This window comes from Lampetra fluviatilis, chromosome 17, assembly GCF_964198595.1.
Source record: "Lampetra fluviatilis chromosome 17, kcLamFluv1.1, whole genome shotgun sequence".
NCBI classification, from domain to species: Eukaryota; Metazoa; Chordata; class Hyperoartia; order Petromyzontiformes; family Petromyzontidae; genus Lampetra; species Lampetra fluviatilis.
Window position 1 is genome coordinate 8,968,712 of NC_136291.1, and position 25,615 is coordinate 8,994,326.

Genomic DNA, 25,615 nt, shown 5'->3' on the forward strand with positions numbered 1-25,615 from the left:
TGCAATGGTGAGCGCGCTGTTCAACGAAGCCGGCGACCTGAGTTCGATTCCTGCTCATGGCCAATGCTAGTAAATGATTATCTGAACCAGACATGGGTCTCCTCCCCTAGGTCGACTCGGCCTCAAATAAGTACCTTGTGCAATGTGTAAATATCACCACTAGGTAGACAAAGGCATGGTGTTGGCCACCCACCCCCTCGTGTGCTGTGCCAACCTTCATAGGTGCTCACTAACAACACTTGTCTCAACAGTCTGTTAAGGCTATACGGGGGATCTTTGTCCTTTTTATATACAATATAAATGTGGAGTATTGGCACAGTGGTTAGTCCACTTCACTACGAAGCATGTGCCCTGAGTTCGCCTCCCTGACCATGGCTACAATCAAGAGTTCTGTGAACCTGTGCAGAGCCGGTCCCAAGGTTGACTTGTACAATAAAATGCAACTTGGGTTGATATAAAAATAGGGTTTTTCCCCGTTTTTCTGGCAAAAAAACTGAAACCTTTTTACAAGGAATCATGTGTGTACATTTGTGTTGCCGGCGATATGGTCCAAATTAGAATTTTTTTACCTACAATTTATATTTTGCAAAGCCCCTTACTCTGAAACTACTGCAGACTATGTGAAACATAGCACTTTAAGATAATAGGGTTTTCCCCTTTTTTTCTGGCAACAAAACAGGTGTTAAGATGTTGAAACACCAAACTGAAACCTTTTTACAAGGAATCATGTCTGCATTAACCACAATACTTTTGGTGAAAATGCAAACAAAAAACACACTGATAATATATGCATTGTCCTAGAAACTGATTGTTTTTTGTTTGCATTTTGACCACAAGTATTGTGGTTAATGCAGACATGATTCCTTGTAAAAAGGTTTCAGTTTTGTTGCCAGAAAAAAGGGGAAAAACCCTATTATTATATTTTGGTACTGGCAAAGGAGGTCTAATGATGTAGATGCTCACCCCGAGCCCTCATTACTTTGATAGTGCATTGTCTTTGAGCTGTACGCCTTTTGGCGTCCTCTGGTCAAGCACCAATTGAGACGAGGCTCAAAAGAAAGCCGTCTCTGATGTGGACCAATCAGTTTCAAGGACAATGCATATATTATCAGTGTGTTTTTGTTTGCATTTTGACTGCAAGTATTGTGGTTAATGCACACATGAATCCTCGTAAAAAGTTTTCAGTTTTGTTGCCAAAAAAAAGGGGAAAAAGCCTATTATTATATTTTGGTACTGGCAAAGGAGGTCTAATGATTGGATTTATATAGTTTCTAAATTCAACTGGACCTCATGGCTCTGCAGAAATTAGTGGGAGGTATTCAAATATTCACACAGGTATAGAGAGGCATTCATTTGTGGAGAAAAAATAAACCTAGATGAAAGAAAATTACTTGTTTATCCAGGATAGCCACACTGAGTCATACGACTCTTTTTCAGGAGGGTCTTGTAATTGGGTTTATTTTTTTCAATATTCGTTCAGCCAAACTACGAGTATTTATTGTACAGGTGGGAGGTAACCGGACCATCCGGAGAAAACCCACGTGTGAGATGGAAATTATCTATGCCCCGTGCAGATGGAAACCGATTGAAATAAGTCCACTTGCGGCAAAAATGTTTATTGGGCAGGGAGTCGACATCATAGATGGCTGGGTTAAGGGAGTTCCAGACGACGGGGATGGTAGAGGAGAAAGGGCGACCTCAAACTGGGCGATGGTTGACTTCGACAGAAATCCTTGTTTGCTGGAGTAGAGGGTGTGTGGAAGGGGGCAGTAGTGCGAGATGGAAAGGTGGATTTTGAAGATGGTGAGTGGGATCTTGAAATTAACCTGGCATTAAACTGGGAATTGGAATGAGTTGGGGGGATTGGAATATTAGGATGATGATTGCTTGTGTTGCAGTCGAAACGTCGTGATAATTGTATTGTTTCATATTTTTTATTATTTTATTGTTTCCCTTCTACGTGACTTTACCGAAAGACCAATAATATGAATCCCTGCAGTCACGAAAGCTTTAAATCAAAATTTGATGTGGTCTTGTTTACATATGTGGATGAGAAGTATAGAAGCAGCAACATTTTGGATCATCTCGAGTTTCGGAGATGAGGGGTTTGGGGAGGCTGTCGAGAATGGAGTTGGAATAGTGACAGCTGGAGTAAGAAAAAACTGCAGATAAGGGAAGATGTTGCACAGACGGAGCTGAGATATGTGGGAGGCAAATGAGAGCTTGGGATCAACTGCAACTCCAAGGTTCCCACACTCTTTGCCAGTGTAATGTCAGCGCTTAAGAGGTTGACACACAAACCAAGGTCTTTACCGAGGGTGGTGGAACTTTTGGTCGATTAGAAGTTCTTCAGTTTTGACAACATCTAGCTGGAGGAAGTTAAAATCAATCCAAGATGAGAGAGCATTCAAGGCAGGATTGTACCATTCCAACCTTAACAGGTGCTCACTTAACCCTTTCCCGTTCTGAGATGTCTGCAAGTTGCAGGGTTCGGGTCCCATTCACCTCTGAATTTTGGAGCACGCAAGCAACTCAGCGTTAATTTTATGTATGCAGGTGTAGTGTCGCTGATTTTAAAGACAGTGCACTTCAGAGAACAGTAGCGACACGACCACTGCACTCTATGATAGCTGGCGCCAAACTGTGCCACACGCCCTCCCGCGTGGCCTTGTGGGAACCTCGGTACCGATAAAAGTTATTTTATTTTCGTTTTTCTTCCAGTTTCCTTCCTATGGCGTACACGTACGATGTTGCACGTACGTCATCGGAACCGAATTGGAAGAAAAACTAATGACGTACACGTCCGTCATCGGAACAGGAAAGGATTAAAAGCACCATCCCCCAACAGGCGTTAGACGGGACTGCAAGGAGAGTCCTCTGGTCTTTCTGACTCCAGGTGTGCTGCCGTACCGTGACCCCATGGATGATGGGGGACTTCCCAGCGATGAGCTTGTACGTCTCCTCTAGGGCCTCCTGCTCATCCTTGTCCTTGAAGCGTTTACACGAGAGTTGCTGAAGCGCCTCCTTGAACTCTTCGAACGTGATCACCCGTGCCGCCTTCTGTCTGCCGGTGTGCCAGGGAGAGGGTCACACGCAGACAGCACCCACTCAGACAATGCACCGCTTGCATTGCGGTGAAATTACCCATAAAATTACCGATAACCGCGGCCCCTTTACTTGTCTGCCCACCTAATGCTGTGGGTAGAAAGCACGGCCAACAATTTCGAAAGGTTTCGAATTCACATCATGATCACGGGTCGACTCAGCCCATCAATCCTATCGGGTTGATGGGCTGAGTACACAGAACAACATCGCATATTCGACCCACTGGGGACTCGGCTTTTGGCGGATATGTGAAAAGATTGGATACGTGAATATCTACAGAAAACGACGGTCACGCCATACACACAAAAACCCCACAAAAACGAACTCCAAATTGCTATAAATATAGCACAATGCTTTCATGTCATTTAGAAGAGAATGGACGCGAGATTGAGAACACATCTCTGTTTAACACGTAGGCTTTCGTGACCAATATTATTCATAATCAACGTTTTTGGGTTTAGATCGCGTTATTTATAAATGTGTCGTAACCCTCCACCACCCGACACGGCCAATCAGTAAAAAAGTGTCACGTTGACAAAAGACAAATAGAATTGCCCGATGATGCTGGATGCAATTACCAGCGAAACGTCGTACTCAAATTGTAAATGTTGTGGTTTCACGCTTCAACACACCGGTGGGCTAAAGCAGTGAACTATTTGTCTTTTGTCAACGTGACACTTTTTTACTGATTGGCCGTGTCGGGTGGTGGAGGGTTACGACACATTTATAAATAACGCGATCTAAACCCAAAAACGTTGATTATGAACACATCTCTGCACGTGCAGAGAGTCGTATTTGTAAACATCTATATAGTTTGAGCAATACTCCATGGTCACTTCAACAAGGAAACAAGTTGACTCATGGTCATCCAGGATAGCTTCATTGAGCCTCAAGCCTTCCACACAGCTTTTCTAATATCTCTATTGAGTGTTTTAGCGTGGGGGGGGGGGGACTGGAGTGGCCCAGAAATAAATCCATGCATACACAAGTGGATACAACTCGAATTCAGTTGAGCGAATTCTATCTCTACTTAATAAACCTTTACATGATGGTGTAAAATTATAGAAGTACAGAGGTATGTGTGTTTTGTTGTGAATCCTGCGTTACAAACCGACACTGATGATGATAACACACCAACTATCGCCATTATTTACTTATTTATCTATCGAGGAAAGCTTTTTTTACGTGAATATTTTTCAGTCAATGAATGATGAGTGTTTCTATGTGTGGGAGGAAACCGGAGCACCGGGAGAAGATGTAAGCAAGCAAAGGGGCAACTCTCTCACAGATTGAAACAAATGGCAATTAGCCCACTTGCTGTACTGCCTTCTCCTGGCGAGCCAGGGTATGGCACCTCGGGCGATCCGCTAACCCTCCCCTGCACGGTGCCAGATTTAAGGCATGCGCCACCACCGCCCAGCGGTAAATGTTTACCAAAATGAAAAGGGTCCGAGGTTTTCGGTAACCTACACAGTATTATCAGCATCGGCAAGGAGGTGATAATCGCGGGAACCACCGAAATACAATACGGGTCCTCCATGATTGTGATAACCATCTGGCGTGTGAACCATCAGACAAAGAACATCCTGTGCACACAACCTATGGTCGTTTGCAGATGCAATCCAACTCGTTCCCACAAAAGCCTCGATTCTTATCACTCTGCCATTTTTTTCAGTGACGACGACAAAATGAGACAGTGTTAAAACAAATTAAGACAGCAAAAACGGCAAAGCTCATGCATGTGCTAATGACATGAACAATCTTTGTCTTCATAATATAGGTTTTTGGGTCAGATAGCGTTACTTATAAATGTGTCGTAACCCTCCACCACCCGACAAGGCCAAACAGTAAAATGTGTCACGTTTTTCAAAGGATTTTCTTTTTTTACTGTTTGGCCGTGTCGGGTGGTGGAGGGTTACGACACATTTATAAATAACGCGATCTGAACCAAAAACCTATATTATGAATAATATTGGTCGCGAAAGCCTACGTGTTAAATCTTTGTCTTGTATACCACCTTCGTCATATGGGGTATTGCTCGTCATTGTGTCCCAATGTTCCAATGAGCTATGGGTGGTACTTATTTCTGCTCTCAATCTTGAGTCAAAGGTCGACTTTAAACATTTCTACGGTAGGGATGAGTATTTCCGAGGGACAACTGCTCTGCCACCTTCCACCCAATGGGTGCAGCTTCACCACGCAGTGCTCGTTTTACCGACTTTGGAGGGATGATTGAGCGAGGTGACACTCACCAGCCAGGATCTGAACTGACAACCTCGCAAACTGGACATGGTTGCTCTACGAACTATATCGTGTTCCGGTTGTGTACAAGGTTGGGGGTGTAACGAAGCATCAATTCATCGATTACAGGCATCAAATTGAGCGTGTACAAATGGTTTATCGGTCCGTGTATATTGTACGCAATGGGTTTATCTGACCCCTACAAGGCTGCTACTTTCACCACAATAAGTTAACAAAAATGAATCTATTTTGAAATGGACTCACAACCCCCTGTGTAGCGACAAATCTCTGAACTGTTGGGGTCTCTCCTCTGTACAACAGTTACAAAGCACAGATGGTGTTGAATGAAAGGACCATGAATATTTTATACTTGGCGATTTGTTTTCTTTAAAATATTCAACATCACCTACACTCAAACAGGGTATCGAGAGAAACCCTTTAGCTTGCTGTACCCTATGAGGTAAGACATGGTAGCCTACTGCGCACACACACGTGCTGCCAACTTAAGCAAGAAGGCGATTGAATAAATTTCACGTTTGGCCGAATCGCGTGTTTGTCTGGGCCACCTATGCGAGTCGCAGCTGCAATCCACGCTCACTCCATAGGTGCAAAAGGCGTTTAACGCGTGAGCAGGGGAATAATATTTTGCAAAAAAGTGCTCGACGGAATGTTTTAAGCATTCTCCAAATATGACAAACGACGTTGCCCCTACTCTTAAAAACATGTTATTTAACATTTGTGGGCTTTTTACATGCCAGTAAACCTTGAGAATATGTAATATTTTCAGCAATCACCACCACAACACCACATACAAATTGCACTATGACACATCCTGTATTTGTTGATTTTTAATACTTTGAGCGTTTTTGGAATAATGGAGGGGTGGAAATGGTAGCGTATGCGATCATGCAATGAGACTTTAAACCCAGTAACCCAGAATTTAATTCAGTGTTGAGTAACATCAGAAATGGTGCTGGGGTACCCCCCTTCCCACCACCAGACCTATTAAGCACAAATCAGCACAGAGAAGCATGGTCAAAAAAAACCCATGACCAACGTGGCATGGGGAGGCCTTTACATCCAGTAGATCATCAAAGAATGGAACATTTATTCTTTTATTTGAATAAAAAGGTACATTTCTACTGGCAGTATTGTATACGTATTGTATATTTGAGTAAATGTAAAAGGTACTTAAACATCTAATGCAATGAGCAGGTGAATATTTCTCAGGCTTTTCAGAAAAGTTAATCTTAAACACCAATATACGTACACGTTTACAATTTCTTAAAATGTAGGCCTCATGTATCTAAACTAAACTATTTCATTTACCAGGTACTGAACTATTAGCTATTTTTCAGAGATGACCTAGCCACACATGATAGTTCACCAAAGTGGCTTCTATCCCTCTGTGGGGATTTATAGTAGCAGCCAAATAATCAAAACACCTGTTTATAAATGTGGAGGGCGAAACCGGAAGACCCGGAGACAAATCCAGACGACCATGGGAAGAGAGAACACGCAAATTCCAAATATACAGGAATCATCAGGGTCCAGGATTGAATCCACGACCTCCTCCATACCAGGCAAAGGAAATAACATTGCCACAGAGGAACCCCCATCAACTGTGATAAAATTGCAGTGATTACCAATTTTCAGTTATTCACATGTCAAATACGTATCTGGGATGAGCGTAAATTCAGGCGGACCACTTGTGATTAAATTGGGTTCTCAAATGACATAAATGTATGGTCAGTCTCAGGTCATATCAACAAATTACTATAAAAATAAAATCATGAACAACGAAAAAACTAAACACGTTAATCAATAACATTGCCTTTGAAAGGAAAACTATATAATAGGTGACGTTTTTGGCAATGACACTTCTTCATAGCGCGTAAAGAGGCTAAAGAGAGGGAAAAAAGAGTTTGTTACTGCACTTTGAACAACATGGCCTTGATGAGAATATATTCTATTGTTTTCTGATGACCAGTTTTTAAATTGGCATTTGAATAGTAACCTAAGAGTAGCTATAGCTACCCAATAGCAGCCATCATGTTAAAATTATTTTGCACTTAATTCTGCTAAATTCGAAAAGAAAAATCAGTTTGACTGTTCATGTAGCATGTAGAGGTTACTTGACATGATCTCAAAAATAGTTCTGTGACATCCGCTTCGTGACATAAGACTAAGTAGAAAGCATGTAAAGACGGAACGATGAAAACCTATTCCTGCACTCACCATAAATGCATTGAATTGTGCATGTACAAATCCATGCCTTATGATTTGTGAACATTATATACAAATAATATACATTTATGCCAACGGTGTACACAATACTACAACCACAAATCATGACAATTCATTGAATTACCAGGCAGTTGAAACTTGACATTCCTAAATAATAAAACAAAACTTACATTGTCGTAAAAAACACAACAACAAACGGCGTATCACCTAGCCCTCAAAGAAAGGTACATGTTGGAATATTTTGTACATTTATTTACGACCACCATGGGTCTCCACAACGACAGTAAAATGGAGACGCATAAACGTGCTGAACATTTAAAACTGATAGCAGGACCACGCTTGCACTTTGCTCTGACCCCCAATTTTACCCTAAACAGCCTCCCATTCTCATGGCAACCCAAACGCCACAGAGGCCGCATGCCCGCTGCTTGACGGTGAATTTTATCCTCTGCAAAGGGCGAGACCGATGTGCGGGAAGGTTCCACTCGGCATGGCCGTCGATGACCACGGGGGGCACACAGCAAATCGACGCAGCCGAAAAAAAAAGCAGCACCAGAAAAACAGGTGACGCTGCATTGTCTGCATTGCCCGCATTGTCTTTAAGCCAAACCCTTTTGTGCACTGCAAACATCGTCAAGGCAGGTGCACGGGACAGGTGGTGGCTTGGACACTGCACAGGAGCGTTCTCCAACAGGACGCTGGACATTAAGCACAAATTAGCCATCTTGGTGGCGACCGTTTTCACTTAAACGTACACTCTTTACGGTCGGTTGTCGCATTCACCAATGCTTATGGTTCTAGTTCAAGTCTCCAACCGAGTAAATTCTTCATCAGTTCAAGGTAAAAATGGGACGAGACCTCAAACTCTTCAGCATGACAAATCTTTTACACTTCATCAACAGTGATGAAACCTGGAGCTCCTGAGCTTCAAATAAATATATTTACCAAGTACAGTACAGAATGAAGAGTGAACACCCTGAAGCTACTGACAAGATAATTTAGAAACAACCACTCGGTGCTGTCCGCACCTGAGGCCAGGTTAAGTTTGGCACAGATGTCCCACCCACCTTACACCCACTGCTTCTGTGCAATGGCTACACAGCTCAAGGCATAAGGGCTAAGCCTAGTAATGCTTTACAAGTTGAACAACATATGTCTTCAATTAAGCAGTCTTTCTCACACTCATGAACCTTTCAAAGGAGAGTAGTGTAATGTAGAACACACCTGGGTTAAGTCAAACACACGCATGGCATTAAGTTAGCGGATTACAAAACAAAAATGAGAATCTGTGAAAGCAAAACATTTGGGCAATAGATATTAACAGAAGAAATGATCGAAAAAAACCGTGCAAGATATCGATTGGTTTGCGTTAAAGAGGTATCGTATCTCACGCTCGCAAGCCCGAGCTCAGAGAAAGGCTCCAATGATCAGCTGTGACGTACGCGGAGCCCAGACATGACACCGTTCACCCCCCGAATTTCGTCACCGTGACGTCAGCCGGACAGCTCCCGTTAAGTCACCGGATCTAATGCACGAAACGTGCTCAACATTGAATGCTAAACGAAACCTTGGCTCCCCACGTCCGCGCAATCACATCGCACGACCCTGTCAAATCGCACACACCCCCCCCCATCCCGTTCGTCTAAAAGCAAACGCCGGCCATGTGATCACGTCTCCAGAGCATAGCGCTTTGGCGCGTGGCAAAAATACTCACTTGACTTTGGAGAACGCGATGTCGACGTCGGTTGATGTGATTGCCTTGCCGTCGATGACCTTGCAGTCTTTGCACAGCTTGGCGAAGTTTTTGCCGTTGAGCTCCTTGCCCGTGGCCTTGGTGTCTCCCAGGACGGCGAACTTTTTAAACGAATCCTCCAGCGATGCGATGTCCACCTCGCCCTCCGCCATGTCCAAACACCCCTTCTCCTCCTCTCCTCGTCACTGCTCCGATGGGATGATTTTGTTTCAATGAAGTCGCTCCTGCCCGCTACACAAAACACAAGTTGCGAGACCGCACATGACGTTAACCAATGCATTACTTAGCGTGTTTTGTAATTGTTCTTTATTCAATTACTCATTCGCGCACACGTTGATTCAATGAATGTTGATTATAGGTCCCTCTGGAAGTTTTCTCAAGACAGAAAATAGTCCAAGCGCTCTGTAAATATTAATTAGATTCAAATTTTCATTCGTGAGAAAATGTTCAACAATTTTATAGTTTGGCCGACTGCTTAAGAACTGTTAACTACACTCGCAAGTGATGTCGTCAAGGTAATTAAATATAGACGTGCTAGAAAACATTTCCGAGTGTAAAAGTTTGTGGATTTAAACCGTAAAAAAACCTTGCATTCTGCTACCTCGGGCAACAAGTGTTTGATGATGAATCAACATTGGGCAGGCCCCGTGTTTTTTGTAATTGACGTGAGGTGTGCCTTGTGGAGGTAATTATAGCGCTTAAGGTATTGTGCCAAGCCACGCACATTAAATAAATACGCCTGCCACACCCCAACCACATTGGTCACACTGCAAAAGCCAATCGCTCAAATAAAACTCAACTGTGAGGCTTTGTGGGGGATTGTTTTTTTTATGTAGATGTACATTTAACAAAATATACAGACCACCACCCGATGTGCGTTTCACGTATAACCACTTTTCCCGAATGCAATACACACGTTAGTTATGTTTGACATCTAAATAATGCAACACAAGTGTTATTATTATGATGACACCAACGAAACCATGCCGCCGTGGTAATGTAATATTCATATTGCAATAAGTAAACGGAGAAATCAGTGATGATCTCGAGAAATGTTTGCTGTTGCCACAGTGGTGGTGCGAGTAAAAGGCAACACAGGCCATTGCCGATGGCTGGACACACAGGCAGAGGCGATCGTGGCAGAAACGTTTTTTTTAGAGGCTTCAACCCTCCGATTAGCACGGCTGGCTAGGTATAGTGCTGAAGAAGTTCAACATATAGACAGACAATACGCACCCTTTCCAAAAAAAAAGTATTCTTTGTACACGTACCTTCGGCCACATTGCCTTCTGGGAGGGATTTTATTTTGACATACAAACCCTGTCCTACCCTATCGAGGTGAATGTGGCACCTCTGTGGTTGCATCGGTCATGTGACTCATTTGTGCTGCCCTGGCTGCTGTGTCCCTGGGGCTCGTTATTGCTCTTGTGAATGCCGAGCCCTGGCAACAGTACAGGATGGTCCAGATATCTTGTGACCCCCCCGCCAAATAATTGCCGCTAAAAATGCTTTGTTCCTCTGCCAATTCATTTCTGTTTTCACAGCCCATCGGTATACAAATATGACGTTTTAGAGAACTAAATAGGGGTCACAAGACATCTGGACCAGCCTGTTGTGCTGTGGTTTCTACACCGATGTAGTTATTACATTTTGTAAAACGTCTTAGGATTGTAATGTATCGGATACACTCGTAGCGTAATACTTCAGAGATTAACGTTATGACAATTACTGATGTGAATCATGCCAATTCCATTGCCCTTGTACTTTTATACTTTCCAATTAAGGACGAAAGCATGAACGCATTAGCTCTATCCATCTGTCGATATCAAGGGGGTCAAAATAACTCATTCAGATGTCCAATATGAGTGTTTTAATATAAATTTGTTCTCATGAGGATTCTTTTATCCTGCAGAAAATAGGAGCAGATCGATCAGAGGATTGCCTAAAACTCGAGGATATAACACTACTTCTAAATAGAAAAGCCTTTTTTCCCATGGCGATGACATCATGCACCCCGAGCACATGAATCCCAATAACGTCATTATATGCACCGTCATCCTGTCACCTCGTTACCGGGCTCAAGCAATAACGTCATTCTTCATCGGCCATGACCAATCCACTGCTGTATGAACGCACACGCAAGCCATCACCACTCCTGCGACATGACAATCCAACCCAGTACCTGCACACAAGCTGATGTCATTGAATCAGGATAATATTTATATGCTCCATCTCCTTGGTGGTCCTTCTACTACTTTTGGGCACGTGCTTTCCCTTGGCTGTCACTATGTCATTAATCTTTCCAATCAACCATCATCCCTTCTAGCAATGTGTCCTGCCCAAGCCCACGTATATAGTTTATTTTTTAATTTAGTGACTTGCTAAAATTCCCTATACTTTGCACTCCTGCCTGTGTTCGTATTGTTTCTTGTTGTAACTTTTTGACCTGCCCCTACTGGGCATCTGTGAAAGAGCTTCATAGCTCATCGCATTCTTCCAGTCTAAATAAAGATTCTGATTCTAATTAAGACTTTAACAAACACTCAGTACGTTATCCGGCACGTTCTCAAATCCCCATGTTCATGTCGCAATGATCCTTTGAATACTTTTCAGGATTACTTCCATTTACACATTTTCTTTGTTCATGTCAATGTTTCTCATCCAGTTCACCGCAGGTAATAAGTATTCATTAGACTTAAAAAAATACTTTTGAGGACAAATGTACGTTGGAAAGCATTTGAGAATATTTGCAGTCGCATTCCTTTCTTCTGCGTTCTGTTTATCAGATAAACCAGGGGTCGGCAACCAAAATAACAAGAAGAGCCATTTCTTTCCAATTCGGTACAAAATTCAGTATTTCAAGAGCCGCAATGCATCTATGTATACGTACATATCGTCAAGAAGCAGCCCATAAAGAGCCGCATGCGGCTCCGGAGCCGTAGGTTGCCGACCCCTGAGATAAACACTCGCAATGGAAACACAGCCTGCATGTTGGTTATTGTCAGGCGCTCCGTTGAAATATTGAAATATTTGTACTGTACTGAATAAAGTGGCCCAAGAAATACCCTCCTGAGAGAGCGTTACAAAACTCGGTGGGGCTTTCTGGGATAAACACATCACATTGCTGGTCGGGTGTTTATATAATGGATTGACGTTCAGAGGGGTGACTGCTCAATGCAGAGGCAGTTTAATGATTGTCTACAATACTGTTGCATTGTGGTCTATCGAGTGTGCGTGTGACACACATATGGGAGGATTGACCTGATAAAAAAAAGCCTCAAACAGCTGCTGTTTTTTTCCCCAGGGTTGTTTCGTCTGTAAAATGTGTGCATGTATTTTACCCGCAAAATGACTGAAAAACCATTCAACATATCATCCGGTACTGGCCACTAATTTACCATATTTAACACCGAAACGTGACTAACTGGGGCACACTAACTCTTTCCAACAAAGTGGTGAGGCATGTTTAAGCTCACAGCACTGGGAGGGGCCAGGTGTTGTGATTGATAAGTACACACTGAAAGTTATCCCGCAGCCATGCGCGGCCCCAGAGTCCAGCAAACACCGTGTGCCTTTCAATGTAAATGGCCCCACAAAGACAAAGATCCCCCGTATAGCCTAAACAGACTGTCGAGGCAAGTGCTGTTATAGCAAGTAGCACCTATGAAGGCCAGCACGGCACACAAGGGGGTGGGTGGCCAACAGCACGCCCGGCCGCCTTTGTCTCCTTAGTGGCAATGTTTACATATCGCACCAGTTACTCACTTGAGGCCAAGTCCACATCGGGGAGGGCCAGGACCGGTTCACATAATCATCACTTTTGGTGTTGGCCGTGAGCCGGAATCAAACCCGGGTTTCCATGTTCGTAGCGCAGCACATTAACCGCGACACCACCGCCCCACAGCGCAGACACACACACAAGACTTCCCCAAAAGAATAGTCAAAATGTTAAGAAAATACCAGCCCAGGAACTGTGCATAATTGCTGCCAGTTTATTTAACCAGGTGAAACGTGCATTGAGAGTCACATTGTCAATTTGCAATGGGAACCTGCATTGTCGTCGTCGTCGCTGAGCGCATGGAAACGAGAACAAATGAAGATGTTCCCCACACCCCTTTGTCGATGCACTCCTGGATGAAGGCCTCCATCGTGCGGTGTCGGTCGTGAGCGTCGTCTGATCGTACTTCACCGCACTTATCAGTGCGGGTTGGGGAAGAGGGGCCGAGTTCATACAATATTTGGATAAAACTCGCCGCTGCTGATGTTTGCCGTGGCTGGGAATGGAAATGCTCCACCCGTGTATTTATTTAGCGAGAATTCATATTTGGGTAATTTTCAGTGTGTGTGCAATACTGGAAAACACATGTGAGTATAAGCATTTTGTTCAAATTAATTAAAAAAATCCCATTAGATTTACAATTATGCCACATGCATTATATATAACCACATATAAACTATGCATGTTAACACATGCATACGCTATACGCATGTGAAGTACATTCTGTAGACATATACACAACAGACCCATACTACACACATTCAAAGCACATACCATATCAAGTACGACGACATTTACTGCCAGAATTATGCACAGTACAGACTGAAGCATATGTCAAACACTGTTTGATGTTTATTTTTTAATTAAGAACATACTCGCACTTAATGCTTTCTTTTACACCACAGTGGGCTAAGTGGTGGAACAGAGGTAACCACACTACGGACAACCTGGTTACCGATTCCCGGCATGGATAACTTCCGTGTATAGTGATATCCGAACCGGGCCTGCATCCTCCCACTTCACCAAGCTGGTCTGATCTGTGTGATGAAGTATGGTCAAATAACCTCCATGGCTAACATGATGGTGTGGAGAAGCCGTCATCCAGCAGTGGATTGACCAAAGGCTTCATCTTCTTGGTTCTTTCGGTAAAGTCATGTAGAAGGGAAATAAAAAAATTTCAACAGACCTGTTCTTCACCTGAGGACGGCTGCTTGCGTTGTGGCCGAAACGTCGTGATAATTGTATTTTATGTTTTATTTTTATTATTTTATTATTTCCCTTCTACGTAACTTTACCGAAAGAACCAAGAAGATGAATCTCTGCAGTCACGAAAGCTTTAAATCGATATTTGACCAAAGGCTGTAAGTTTATTCTTTTATATCACAGCACAGTACTGTAATCCATACTAATAATAACATTACAATACCGTGCCATACCAGACTATACAAAATAATGTTCCATAAAAGATGAGAGTCAATAATAGGAGTCAAGCATGAAAACAATTATTTAAAACTGTTTTTATTTTTCCAGGTAAGGCCCAGAGCTATACAGCTCTTTTTCAGAAGCGACCTGGCCACCAATGAAAACTCAACAAAGTGGCTGACCCTGTGGAATTTTTTAGCAGCCAAATTAAGTGTCTGTGTGTGGTGCCTTACACCTCCACCATAGGGATGTGGAATTTCCACCATTGGCTCAGGGCTGCTCATGAAGATGAATGCTGCACGAACAGTCATTTGAGCAGACTTTTAATCGTCGATTCCTTGCGCATCCCTGTTCTCAAATAAGCCAGAAAACCCTTCCATATCGTACGCCCAAGACAGCGCTGCAGGGACGATTCATTAGCAACACAAATTAGTAAATATAAATGCGTGGCGGCATTACCAAGATATTTCCCCGGCCCATAGCCCCTGGAGGCAAGCCTAGAGAGGAGACTGAATGTGACCACACGCGCTCACGCTGCAGTAAAGGGGTCACGCAAGGCCACTCGCACCCACAAAGGGGGCTCTCCATTTCAAGCACTGCCCAGGCAGACTGCGTGAGATCTGTCAGTGGCGTCTCAAATTCCCCACGCCAGGTGTGGCTTAGAGTAGAGGGAGGAGGTTATTGGTTGTGGTGACTTTTAAAGACAAAAAAAGGGAGAGACCAATAAACAAACAAAATATATATGCCCTGCGGTCACATTACAGAACTGTGTCGATACTGGGTCACACCTTGTGTTGTGGAGAACTACCATAATAATGTAAAGTGCAATGTCCAGCCCTCTTGTTGATCCACTACTGGATGAGGGCCTCTCTATGCTGCGATGGTCGTGGGGCTACTTTTCTGTACTTCACCAAGCTGGTCGGTGTGTTGGAGAAGACGGGGAGCAAAGAAATACAGTACAATAGATATTTTTGCTGCACCGCCCTCTGCTGCCCACCACGTAGTCACGCAGTCGAAAAAATCTACAATGCATGGCGGGCGGCCATCCAAGCACTATCTAAGGCTCAAGCATGACTTTGGCTTCGCAGATATTGCAATAGCATTACCAGCAATACTGTAATACAAATGCAACAAGTTACGTTGTTATACACGAAAGCCTCATTGATTCCGAACACCATGTTTTATCTGGAATCCAATTTCGCCATGAGTTGCAACAGCTCACACCGGAGCATAAGATACTACGATGAAGGTTTTGGCCAGTCCTCAACCCCAGTCATCACATCAACTGCACCTCCAATTATCACGATTGGCCACGTACGGTGCGAAAGAAGTTCAAAATACAGACATGCAGGTGTCCCTCACGGAGCCGTCCTGGGTCCTCTACTTTATTTCCCTCGGTCTACATCGCCGTGATTGGTCGTCTCATCAACAGTAACATAATAAACAATCACACCTACGCCACTGACACACAATTATACTACACTAAAAGCTGCAATCAGGGCCAATCAACCTTGAAAATGCTTCCCCAACATTGCAACACTGCGTTTGGTCAAATCACCTATGACTAAACCCTCAAACGTCCGTAGCCCCTTTTCCTAAACACCAATGCCGCTCGCTCGAAATCTTCTCACACCACTGGCCCCGCCATCAGCCACGCAAATAATTTGAAGATCATCGGTGTCACCTTGGGACTCTATATTCTCCACTCGACAGCCATGCGCTCAACGTGATCACTAAAATCCATGCCATTCATTCACCATCTCAGGACCTGGTGGCGGTGGTGGTGGCACATCTGCCCAGCGTGTGACCACAGCCAAAGCAAACATCAGAATCAGAAATATTGACGGTATTTATACTGGAGGAATCCGATGAGCTATAAAGCTCTTTTTCACAGATGTCCAGTAGGGGCGGGTAAGAACGTTTGAACAACAAACATGCAAAGCACAAGAAAGGTCAACAAATCAGCCAAAAACATACAAATAAAACTAAACCATCCCAATCCTATCGGGCAAAGCCCACTGAGTTATTCACTTATTTTTCAGAAACGGCCTGGCCACAAATAATATCTCAACAAAGTGGCCCATCATTTGGACATTTATAGCACCAAAGCAAACACTCTGTGGCTTGCAGGCATCGTTGGCACTCGTCTTGTTGACCCCCAATGCCAACCATTCTCAGACAATCAGAAACAAACACCTCAACAAAGTACACCGCCTTCAAAACAACCCGTCATGTGTCCTGGGCATCATGTGCGACCCACATGGTTTCCATGGCTTCGCTAAAAATGTTGCATTGGCTCCACCGTCAAATCAAAGATACGGAAAAAAAATGTCTATCCTGTGCCAGAGATCTCTCTCTCTCAAGGTATCCCGCCCCATATCTCTCCGATGTCCTTCTTACTCCACTAACCACACCAAACCACCGCGTCCCTACACAGCACGCCTGACAACCTACTCATCGTACCCAGAACCAGCACCGTCCTGGCTAAGCGGCGCTTCACCATAGCTACAACAGCCATCTGATACGCTCGCCCACCGCACACTCGCTGCATTCAACATCATCCACCTTGAAGCAGGTTGGCTACGTACGGTGTGAAGGAAGTTCAACATACATACAACCAGCAGCTCAAGGCTCACATATTCAGGCTGGCTTACGACGAATAACTTTTAGCTTTGTTTCCACGCCTCCGAGTACTCGATCGAACAATGCGTTCCGATTTGTGAAATAAGCACACGTTATAAATTGTTCGTTATTAGTATCAAGGGGGTACAATTGGGGAAGCTTATGCGTTTTTATATAGAGCATATGAACATGTGGGAGGAAACTGGAATTGCCGGAGAAATCCCACGCATAGAGGGACGACTGAAAACCTCTACAAATAGCTTAGAAAACTCCCTGCTGTATTTTCTGTCACAGCATTGCCCTGACTGGTAATGCACAGCCCTTTGTCAATCCAATGCTGGTTGTAGGCCTCCTCATGCTGTGCTACGTCGTCATGGAGATTTGTTTCATCATAACGTCACCATGCTGGTCAGTGTGGGTTTGTGAAGGGAGGAAGGGCTCAGGATCAGTTCAGATATCGCTCGTCACTGCTGTTAGCTGTGGCCGGAAGATTCACATCGTGGTGGTTGGGGATATAACGCAGTGCGCCATCCACTTTGCAACAGCTCCACCCTCTGAAGGACACATTTGTAATGCAAACGGCGCTTTTTGCTGGATCCACCTCCTCCCACCTCCAAATTAGTGGCTCTTGGATGTGTTCCATGCAACATACAACATAGAGCATGCAGCGTTTCATAATTCTGAACAGGATTTCATTTCAGCGGCACTACAACAGTATTGGATTCTTAGCGACGTGAGGAATGAAGACGGGGAATATAAATTGGGTCTCTGAATCACCTGTGTTTACTTGGCAGCATCGTGTTTCTCTTTCGTCATGGCAACGATTAAGCCACCTTGCTCGAGGTATTATTGATGAAGAAACATCTGCTCTCCGCGGGTGATAAACCGAGTACCTCAGCCCAACTTTCAAACATGCACCTTGCACACGCCCTTCGAAGGCATTACCGACATTCAATGTCATTTGATCAATTTGGCTACGGTGATACTGTACACGCCTAAGGCCATTCAAACCTGACAGGTTAAAGGCAAAAACAACTGCATCTTGTAAGCGGCCAGTGAGCGAGTGATGCCTGCCACTGCTATTATAGGACAGCATTTCGACACCTCCGTTGGGGATGTATTTCAGTTGGTAAAGCAACAGGAAACCTATTTGCGATGATGAATTTAAGTCCCAGGCAGTGTTAACTCTAGAAACCTCATCACCATTCTTTCAGGGCTGGTAGAATCGAGTGAAAGGTATCACCACTTGGTGTAAAGTCAACAGTGGTTGGACTGTGGTAGACTTGTCCCTATCACGGCGATTATTCCGTGCGCGCAGACCAGATCTTTGACTTGTCGGTGCCACCGGCGGTGGGCATAGCTTCAGTGGTTCCAATTTCTTTATGTGACCAACTACAGCGAATTGTGAGATAACCATTTTAAATGAGTGGGGTTATTAAATAATTCGCTCTCAGTCATATACATAGATGGGTACTAGGAAAGTTTTTTTTATATATATAACTTAGGTGGTACCAATTTCTGCTCTGGCCCATGGACTAAATGCAGGCTTTTCTTTACTTACTTAGAGAGGAGTAACGCAGAGTAACAACCATGGGCAATTACTTTTATGAGATACCCTTACTGACCGGGATGTGTAAAACAAAGTTCTTCAAGCGGCTTTGAATTATTGATGCGGGGCAATGATGCTTCACTGCTGCTGTGTTTGTAATTACAGTTCTGAATACATCAAGGTCCAGAGTGGTTAACCCCCCCCCCCCTGTCAACTGTTAAGATAGGCAATAATGTATAGTCACATGCAGTATTATTACACGTGGGCAGACTTTACCCCGGCAGGCTTGCACCGTGCCAAACCTAAATGAAGTCAAGGACCTCTGTGCCATCACAGCTCGCTACAGTACACCTCTGACTGCTACGTGTTGCGGAGTAAAAGTGATGCCGTACTGTACAATTAATTGCATAAATACTGAAATACGCAATGCGGTTTCCGCATCGCAGACTACATGGCTGTGGTGCCTTTTCACATGAGCCGGATTTACATTGACTCAAGCATGTCAACACGGGTAAATAATAAAAATGGTGATACCGCATGCGCATTGGTGCACAGGCGCACATAACAGCAATAAAAAAAAACTCAACACATCTGTCAAAAACACACACTTCAAAAGGAAAAATATATCATAGACGACATTTTGTGCAATGACCCTCATGTGTGCTATGAAGGTCTATGGCTCAAAACGTCACCAATTATGTACTTTGCCTTTTAAGGCCGCATGTCATATTTCTTTTTCACCTACGTGACTTTACCGAAAGAACCAAAGAGTATGGATCCTTGTAGTCACGAAAACTTCAAATCTATAATTGTTGAGTTTAGAGTTGATAATAACAATGTAGAGCCCTTTTTCAATCCACTGCTGATTGAAGGCATCCTAATGCCATGTTGGTCATGGAGAATGTTTGACCATACTTCACCATGCCGGCTCGTGCAGGCTGGTAGAGAAGGATTGATTACAGAAATAGTTCAGATATCACCGACCAATCATGTCAGCTTTGGCCGGGTATTAAAATCAGGTTGCAGAATTCATAACATCAGTGCGCAAACCACTGCACCCACAGCTCCACCCCTAGATATGAGCTTTGTCAACTTCATGCAAAGTAAACATGTTAAGGCGAGATGTCTTCATAGGCCTCCCCTTCCAAGACGTGAATGCTGTGCTTTGTGGGTCGATTCGACTCTAACCTCTGGTTCAGAAACGGTCATTAATGAACATAGTGGAACAGAATTACTGAACAGTGGGGAAAGCATCGAGAAGAAACACATATACATGATTGCAATTATTTTGTAGAAACAGAAAGAGGAACATATGAATTAGAGAACTTATATCATCAAGCTAGTGATATCATTCAAACTGGTAAAAAAAGTTTAACACGGAGGCTTTCGCGACCAATATTATTCATAATAAACGTTTTTGGGTTAGATCGCGTTATTTTTTTCATTCGCCAGAATTGCCCGATGATGCTGGATGCAATTACCAGCGAAACGTCGTACTCAAAAAACTGTAAATGTTGTGGTTTTCTTTCTTCAACACATCGGTGGGCTAAAGTAGTGAACTATTTGTCTTTTGTCAACGTGACACTTTTTTGCTGATTGGCTGTGTCGGGTGGTGGAGGGTTACGACACATTTAAAAATAACGCAATCTAACCCAAAACCGTTAATTATGAATAGTAAAAAAGTTGAGTCCACTTGGACGGTGAATCCTTATGGTCAGTAGAGATGATAGCAAAATTGTCCAGAATAATGACTGTGTGGGCAAGCCAAGATAATAAACCTGAATATCCAGCAGTGGATTTGCCATGTCTGATGAAGACTTTATCTCTACATATGTTAAAACCACACACAGAAACGCACATGAAAAGGCCATGTGTGTGTCGGAATGCAGGCAAACTCACTCACCCTTACCTTGTTAAAATCTCTGGAAGTTTAAGTATCTGGTGCCACACACACACACAACTATAATCATCGATGCCGATTTCATGCCACACCTCACTAAGACCACACATATAGCCTTGGGCACGTGCGCTACAATTAACTGATGGTGACTACGGCAATGACAAACGTAGTAGCCTTCATGCAAAACGTATCAACCTTGTCAAGAAAGCATTTCTTTAGTAATTGTATCGGTTAAAATGTTTTTTGAAGGACCCTCCAAATAACCTCGTGTTCTGAACAGGGCAGTAAAAAGCGTAGCTCGTAGCATTCTACAAATACTCGACAGCAGAGATGTGTAGTCCGCTTTTTCTGTTTACCGTCCATAATTTACAGAATACATACTGTATTGAATTAGCGTTCACCCCAACTGCATTTATGATGCAGTGTTTAGTACATACATCACGCAGTTTATAGAGCGCGCAAGATAAATTACACTTAAACAATACTACAGTACATATATACAAAGGCACTTGTATAGGTATGGTGTGTGCTGTAAGTTTGTTTTTTGGAGGGTTGGCACGGGGGGGGGGGTAGTTTTGAGAACCCTGGACAGTGTCAATGTCCTCATTGTAAAGCAACATCATCGAGTTCTGCCCCCATGAATGAGGTAGGTGGTCGTGGGTTACATTTACTGTGGCAGCATAAGGATCACAACGCACGGTGCATTCTAAACTAATGTGATGTATTTAACAACAAAAAACTTTACTTCTGGCTTAAAGGAATGAACAACCATTTCAACATGTAATCTCCTGTTCTTCCACACACACGTGGAAAAGTGCTCCTGCAGTAAAACGTGGTAAGCTGCTAATGGTAGATTCCACAAGAGCACGCTTTGAAGTGTTGGTTCCCTCTAGAAGGCAGCCCACCCACACCAACTTCCTTGTTGGTCCCACCAGCCTCCTCCAAACACCACCACCACTACCCAAGCCTGCACCGAATTGTGGCCAGCCACGGCCATGATGGGTCCCAACCATTTGATGGGTCCCAACCATTTGATGGGTCCCAACCATTTGATGGGTCCCAACCATTTGATGGGTCCCAACCATTTGATGGGTCCCAACCATTTGATGGGTCCCAACCATTTGATGGGTCCCAACCATTTGATGGGTCCCAACCATTTGATGGGTCCCAACCATTTGATGGGTCCCAACCACTTGATGGGTCCCAACCATTTGATGGGTCCCAACCACTTGATGGGTCCCAACCATTTGATGGGTCGCAACCATTTGATGGGTCGCAACCATTTGATGGGGCCCAGCCATTTGATGGGGCCCAACCATTTGATGGGGCCCTATCATTTGATGAGGCCCAACCATTTGATGGGGCCCAACCATTTGATGGGGCCAAACCATTCATGGGGCTAGACCATTTCATGGGGCCCAACGTTGTTGCGTGTGTGAATTGGGGTACAGACAAATCTGCGGGGCTATTGTCGACAAGATACGAGTGTGGATGACTTCAGATAATGACATGTAGCAACGACAAAATGCCCAATCACTTGATATAGTGCATACCGAGATGACACTGAAATGTATGATAATAAAGCCCAGATAACCATGAGTACTAGAGCAAGAGTTATTTAGGATGTTGAAGTATTTCGTATGTATGTTTAACTTCTTTCGCACCGTTCGTAGCTAACCGTGCTAATCTCATATCATCAGTCTGTCGAATGCTGCACCTTTACTGCAATATCTCTCACCTATTTCATGGTATCGTAACGTACCCCAGATATAATTGCTCATCACTATCGGTCCAACACTGGCCGGATATTTGTCCAATGTAACACCTTGATCGAGTTAACATTTCTGTGCGTTCACTTCAAACAGCAGGCGTCCTACGGTATCTTCACTTACAAAACACGTACACAACTCAGGGACACGAAGCCGCTTAGAGCACTGTGTGGACGATTTATGTAAACACAAGACGCACAGCAAATACAGTGTACATGTGTACAAGCCATATGGACACCGATGGTGCACACTTGCATTATACAAGATACACACACACGTGCGTGTAAGACTGCAAACAGCTGGAGGTAAACACAATTTTACCGAATACATTCACACTTTTGCAGGCCATGCACACATACGAAATACACCAGTGTACGTAATTGCAACCTAAACGCACATCTATGTATATATAGTACACGTATAACATGTGTAAACATGTACAGTGCTGTACTGCAGATGTGTCAACATGACCACGGTCTATCATGTTAGTTAAGCCGAAATTGGTTCCACCTAAGCTAGCAAAATACTTTAATCGAAACCAACTCATAGGCTCAACAACAGAAGCATATAACCACAACTCATCTCGAGTGGCCATCACACACGATTCGGTGTTGTTATTTCCCACGTGTAGACGTGGGAAACACTAAAGTTTATTGCAACTTTGGTGGTATCCAACAAGAGAACTTATCTCGTCTGGAGCACGTGGGCCCTATAATGTTGCCGCTTGCGTGAATACTTGTACACACAAATACACTAAAAGCCAGAACACGTCTTTGCCTTCAATTGATGAAGATTATAGACACACAGAGAGAGGTTCTCACAGAGATGTTTTCATTCTACAAGCGGCACTGTCTCCTCTATTGAACCATCATCACGATGTTGGCATCTCTGTAAGGACAAACGCTGGGAAAACGCAACTCAAGTGTGATTCAAAACGATGTGTCCATGCAAACAGCAAGGAAACAAGACCATCATCAACATAATCATCAACAACACAGTGTGGAAGCCTGGAGCCACAGACACACATAGTTTAACAAGGAAGACTTACACAGGCACTATAACAGCATTTAATTTCCTTCCATGATGTACTCCATTACGAAATCTCTAACATGAAGAAGTCTAATGGCAAAGATGTCGCAGTGCTGTGATAAATGTGATGGTACTCACGGTTCTTGTAGTTGTTAGAGACGTAACTAGACCGCCTCTATCCCAGCCAACGTTTGTAGAGGAAGGAAACAAGATACGATGTGGTGTTAGTGTGTGTGTTTGTGGTGTGTGTATGTGGTGTGTATGTGGTGTGTGTGTGTTAGTGTGTGTGTTAGTGTGTGTGTGGTGTGTGTGTGTGTTAGTGTGGTGTGTGTGTGTAGTGTGTGGTGTGTGTAGTGTGCGTGTGGTGTGTGTGTTAGTGTGTGTGTGTGTTAGTGTGTGGTGTGTGTGTGTGTGTTAGTGTGTGTGTGGTGTGTGATATTGTGTGGTGTGTGATAGTGTGTGTAGTGTGTATTAGTGTGTGTTAGTGTGTGTGTGGTGTTAGTGTGTGTTGTGGTGTGTGTTAGTGTGTGTTGTGGTGTGGGTGTTAGTGTGTGTAGTGTGTGTGTGGTGTGTGTGTTAGTGTGTGTGTGGTGTGTGTGTTAGTGTGTGTAGTGTGTGTTAGTGTGTTAGTGTGGTGTGTGTGTGTGTTGTGGTGTGTGTTAGTGTGTGTGTGGTGTGTGTTAGTGAAAATAGATGTTTTGTGGTGTGTTCGTGTCTTTCTATGTGTGGGATGGTGTGTTGAGTGTGTGTTAGTGTGTGTGAGTGTTAGTGATAATAGATGTGTGTGTGATGTGTGTGATGGTGTGTGATGCGTGTGTGTGATGGTGTGTGTGTTAGTGTGTGTGATGGTGTGTGTGTGTTAGTGTGTGTGTGTGGTGTGTGTGATGGTGTAAGTTGATGGTGTAAGTTATAGTGACCGTGTATGTAGTGAATGTAATCGCGAGCAAAGTGTGTTCAGGTCTCGCGATGTCAGCGTCTTTGTTGGGTTACACCGCCGTGTTGATGCACTCGTGCTGTTGTTTACCACTAAGAGTCCTTTATCAATGACGATAACTATATAAAATATAACTATATAATATATGATATCACGGCGTATGCCTGTAGACAACAGCTTTGTTATAAAAGTGAACGATATACGCAACAGTAGTAAGTGTAGTTCTGTACAGTACACGTGGTTATGCCATACGCCTTCGCTAAATGCTAATGTGTATATATATAATGTGTGTATATAATGTGTATATGTGTGTGTTGTTAACAATATACAAACCGTGTAATAGTGTGTGTGGTAACGTGTATAGCAACAACAGCAGCAATAGTAGTGTACAGTCTACGTACGGCTGTGATATAAAATTAAAATGTATCAATACGGCTCTAGCTGTGTGTATTGTTGCGATCGATATGTAAATATCGTGCTTATGTGACCCTCGTGTGAGTGTGTTACTTACTACACAGAGTATAACGAGATAACGTGTTGTACACGGCTATGGAAGCGACCAGCCTATATATGACTACGTCCAAACTCACTACCGCATTCGTGTGTACACACGTGTTCGCGTGTGTGTGTGTACACGTGTGTGACTGTGTGTGTACACGTGTGATTGTGTGTGGTTGTGAACAGAGTTAGCCTACTTTAACTAGTGCACAAGCTGTGTGTGTGTCTCTTACAATGTTATCTCTGTTAGTAATTTTTTTTGCTAAGCGTGGCAAGTTGGATCAGCCTCCTCCCTCCCCCCTCCCACCACCTCCTCCTACCGTGCGTCACGGAAAAGTCAAAAGGCAAAACCAAACCGGACGTGCCTGGAATTTCATTTTTTTTCTCCTCCTCTACTGACGAGTTTCTTCTTCTGCTTGCTTCCTTGCTTCGTCGTCGTCTTCGTCTTTAAGACGTTAAAATTGCAATGATAGCAACGTTGTGCTCAGCGAAATATCTGTGTGAGGGGGGTCTCATACAGAGTGATAACTTCACTGTTTTAGGAGTTATTGTGAGGTTGTTTTATTTGATCGCAGCTATTTTGTGATTTCATTGATCTCAACGTTCAAATATCTGTGAGGGCGCAGATAAATGTGTTTTATTTTATCAAAGATATTTGTTGTGATTTCAGATATTTCTACGTTCAAATATCTGTGGGGTCACAGATAAATGTGTTTTATTTTATCAAAGATATTGTGATTTCACAGATTTGAACATTAAAATATCTGT

The 25,615-nt window shown here is 43.6% G+C and overlaps 1 protein-coding gene across 4 annotated transcripts in view; it reads right to left on the reverse strand.

Annotated features, from left to right (window-relative positions):
* The window catches only part of LOC144936910 (tubulin polymerization-promoting protein family member 3-like), a 36,886-nt gene extending 11,779 nt beyond the window's left edge, over positions 1-25,107 (reverse strand). The window contains exons 1-4 of one of the 4 annotated variants that reach the window (XM_078864132.1): positions 25,081-25,107; positions 23,554-23,590; positions 9,308-9,577; positions 2,911-3,064 (exon numbers count right to left, since the gene is read on the reverse strand). In XM_078864132.1, the coding sequence (XP_078720258.1) occupies positions 2,911-3,064; positions 9,308-9,498 (345 nt within the window). In that variant the 5' untranslated portion in view covers positions 9,499-9,577; positions 23,554-23,590; positions 25,081-25,107. The other 3 variants (XM_078864134.1, XM_078864131.1, XM_078864133.1) reach the window with 3 other exon arrangements.
* Between the last annotated feature and the right edge of the window lie 508 nt (positions 25,108-25,615).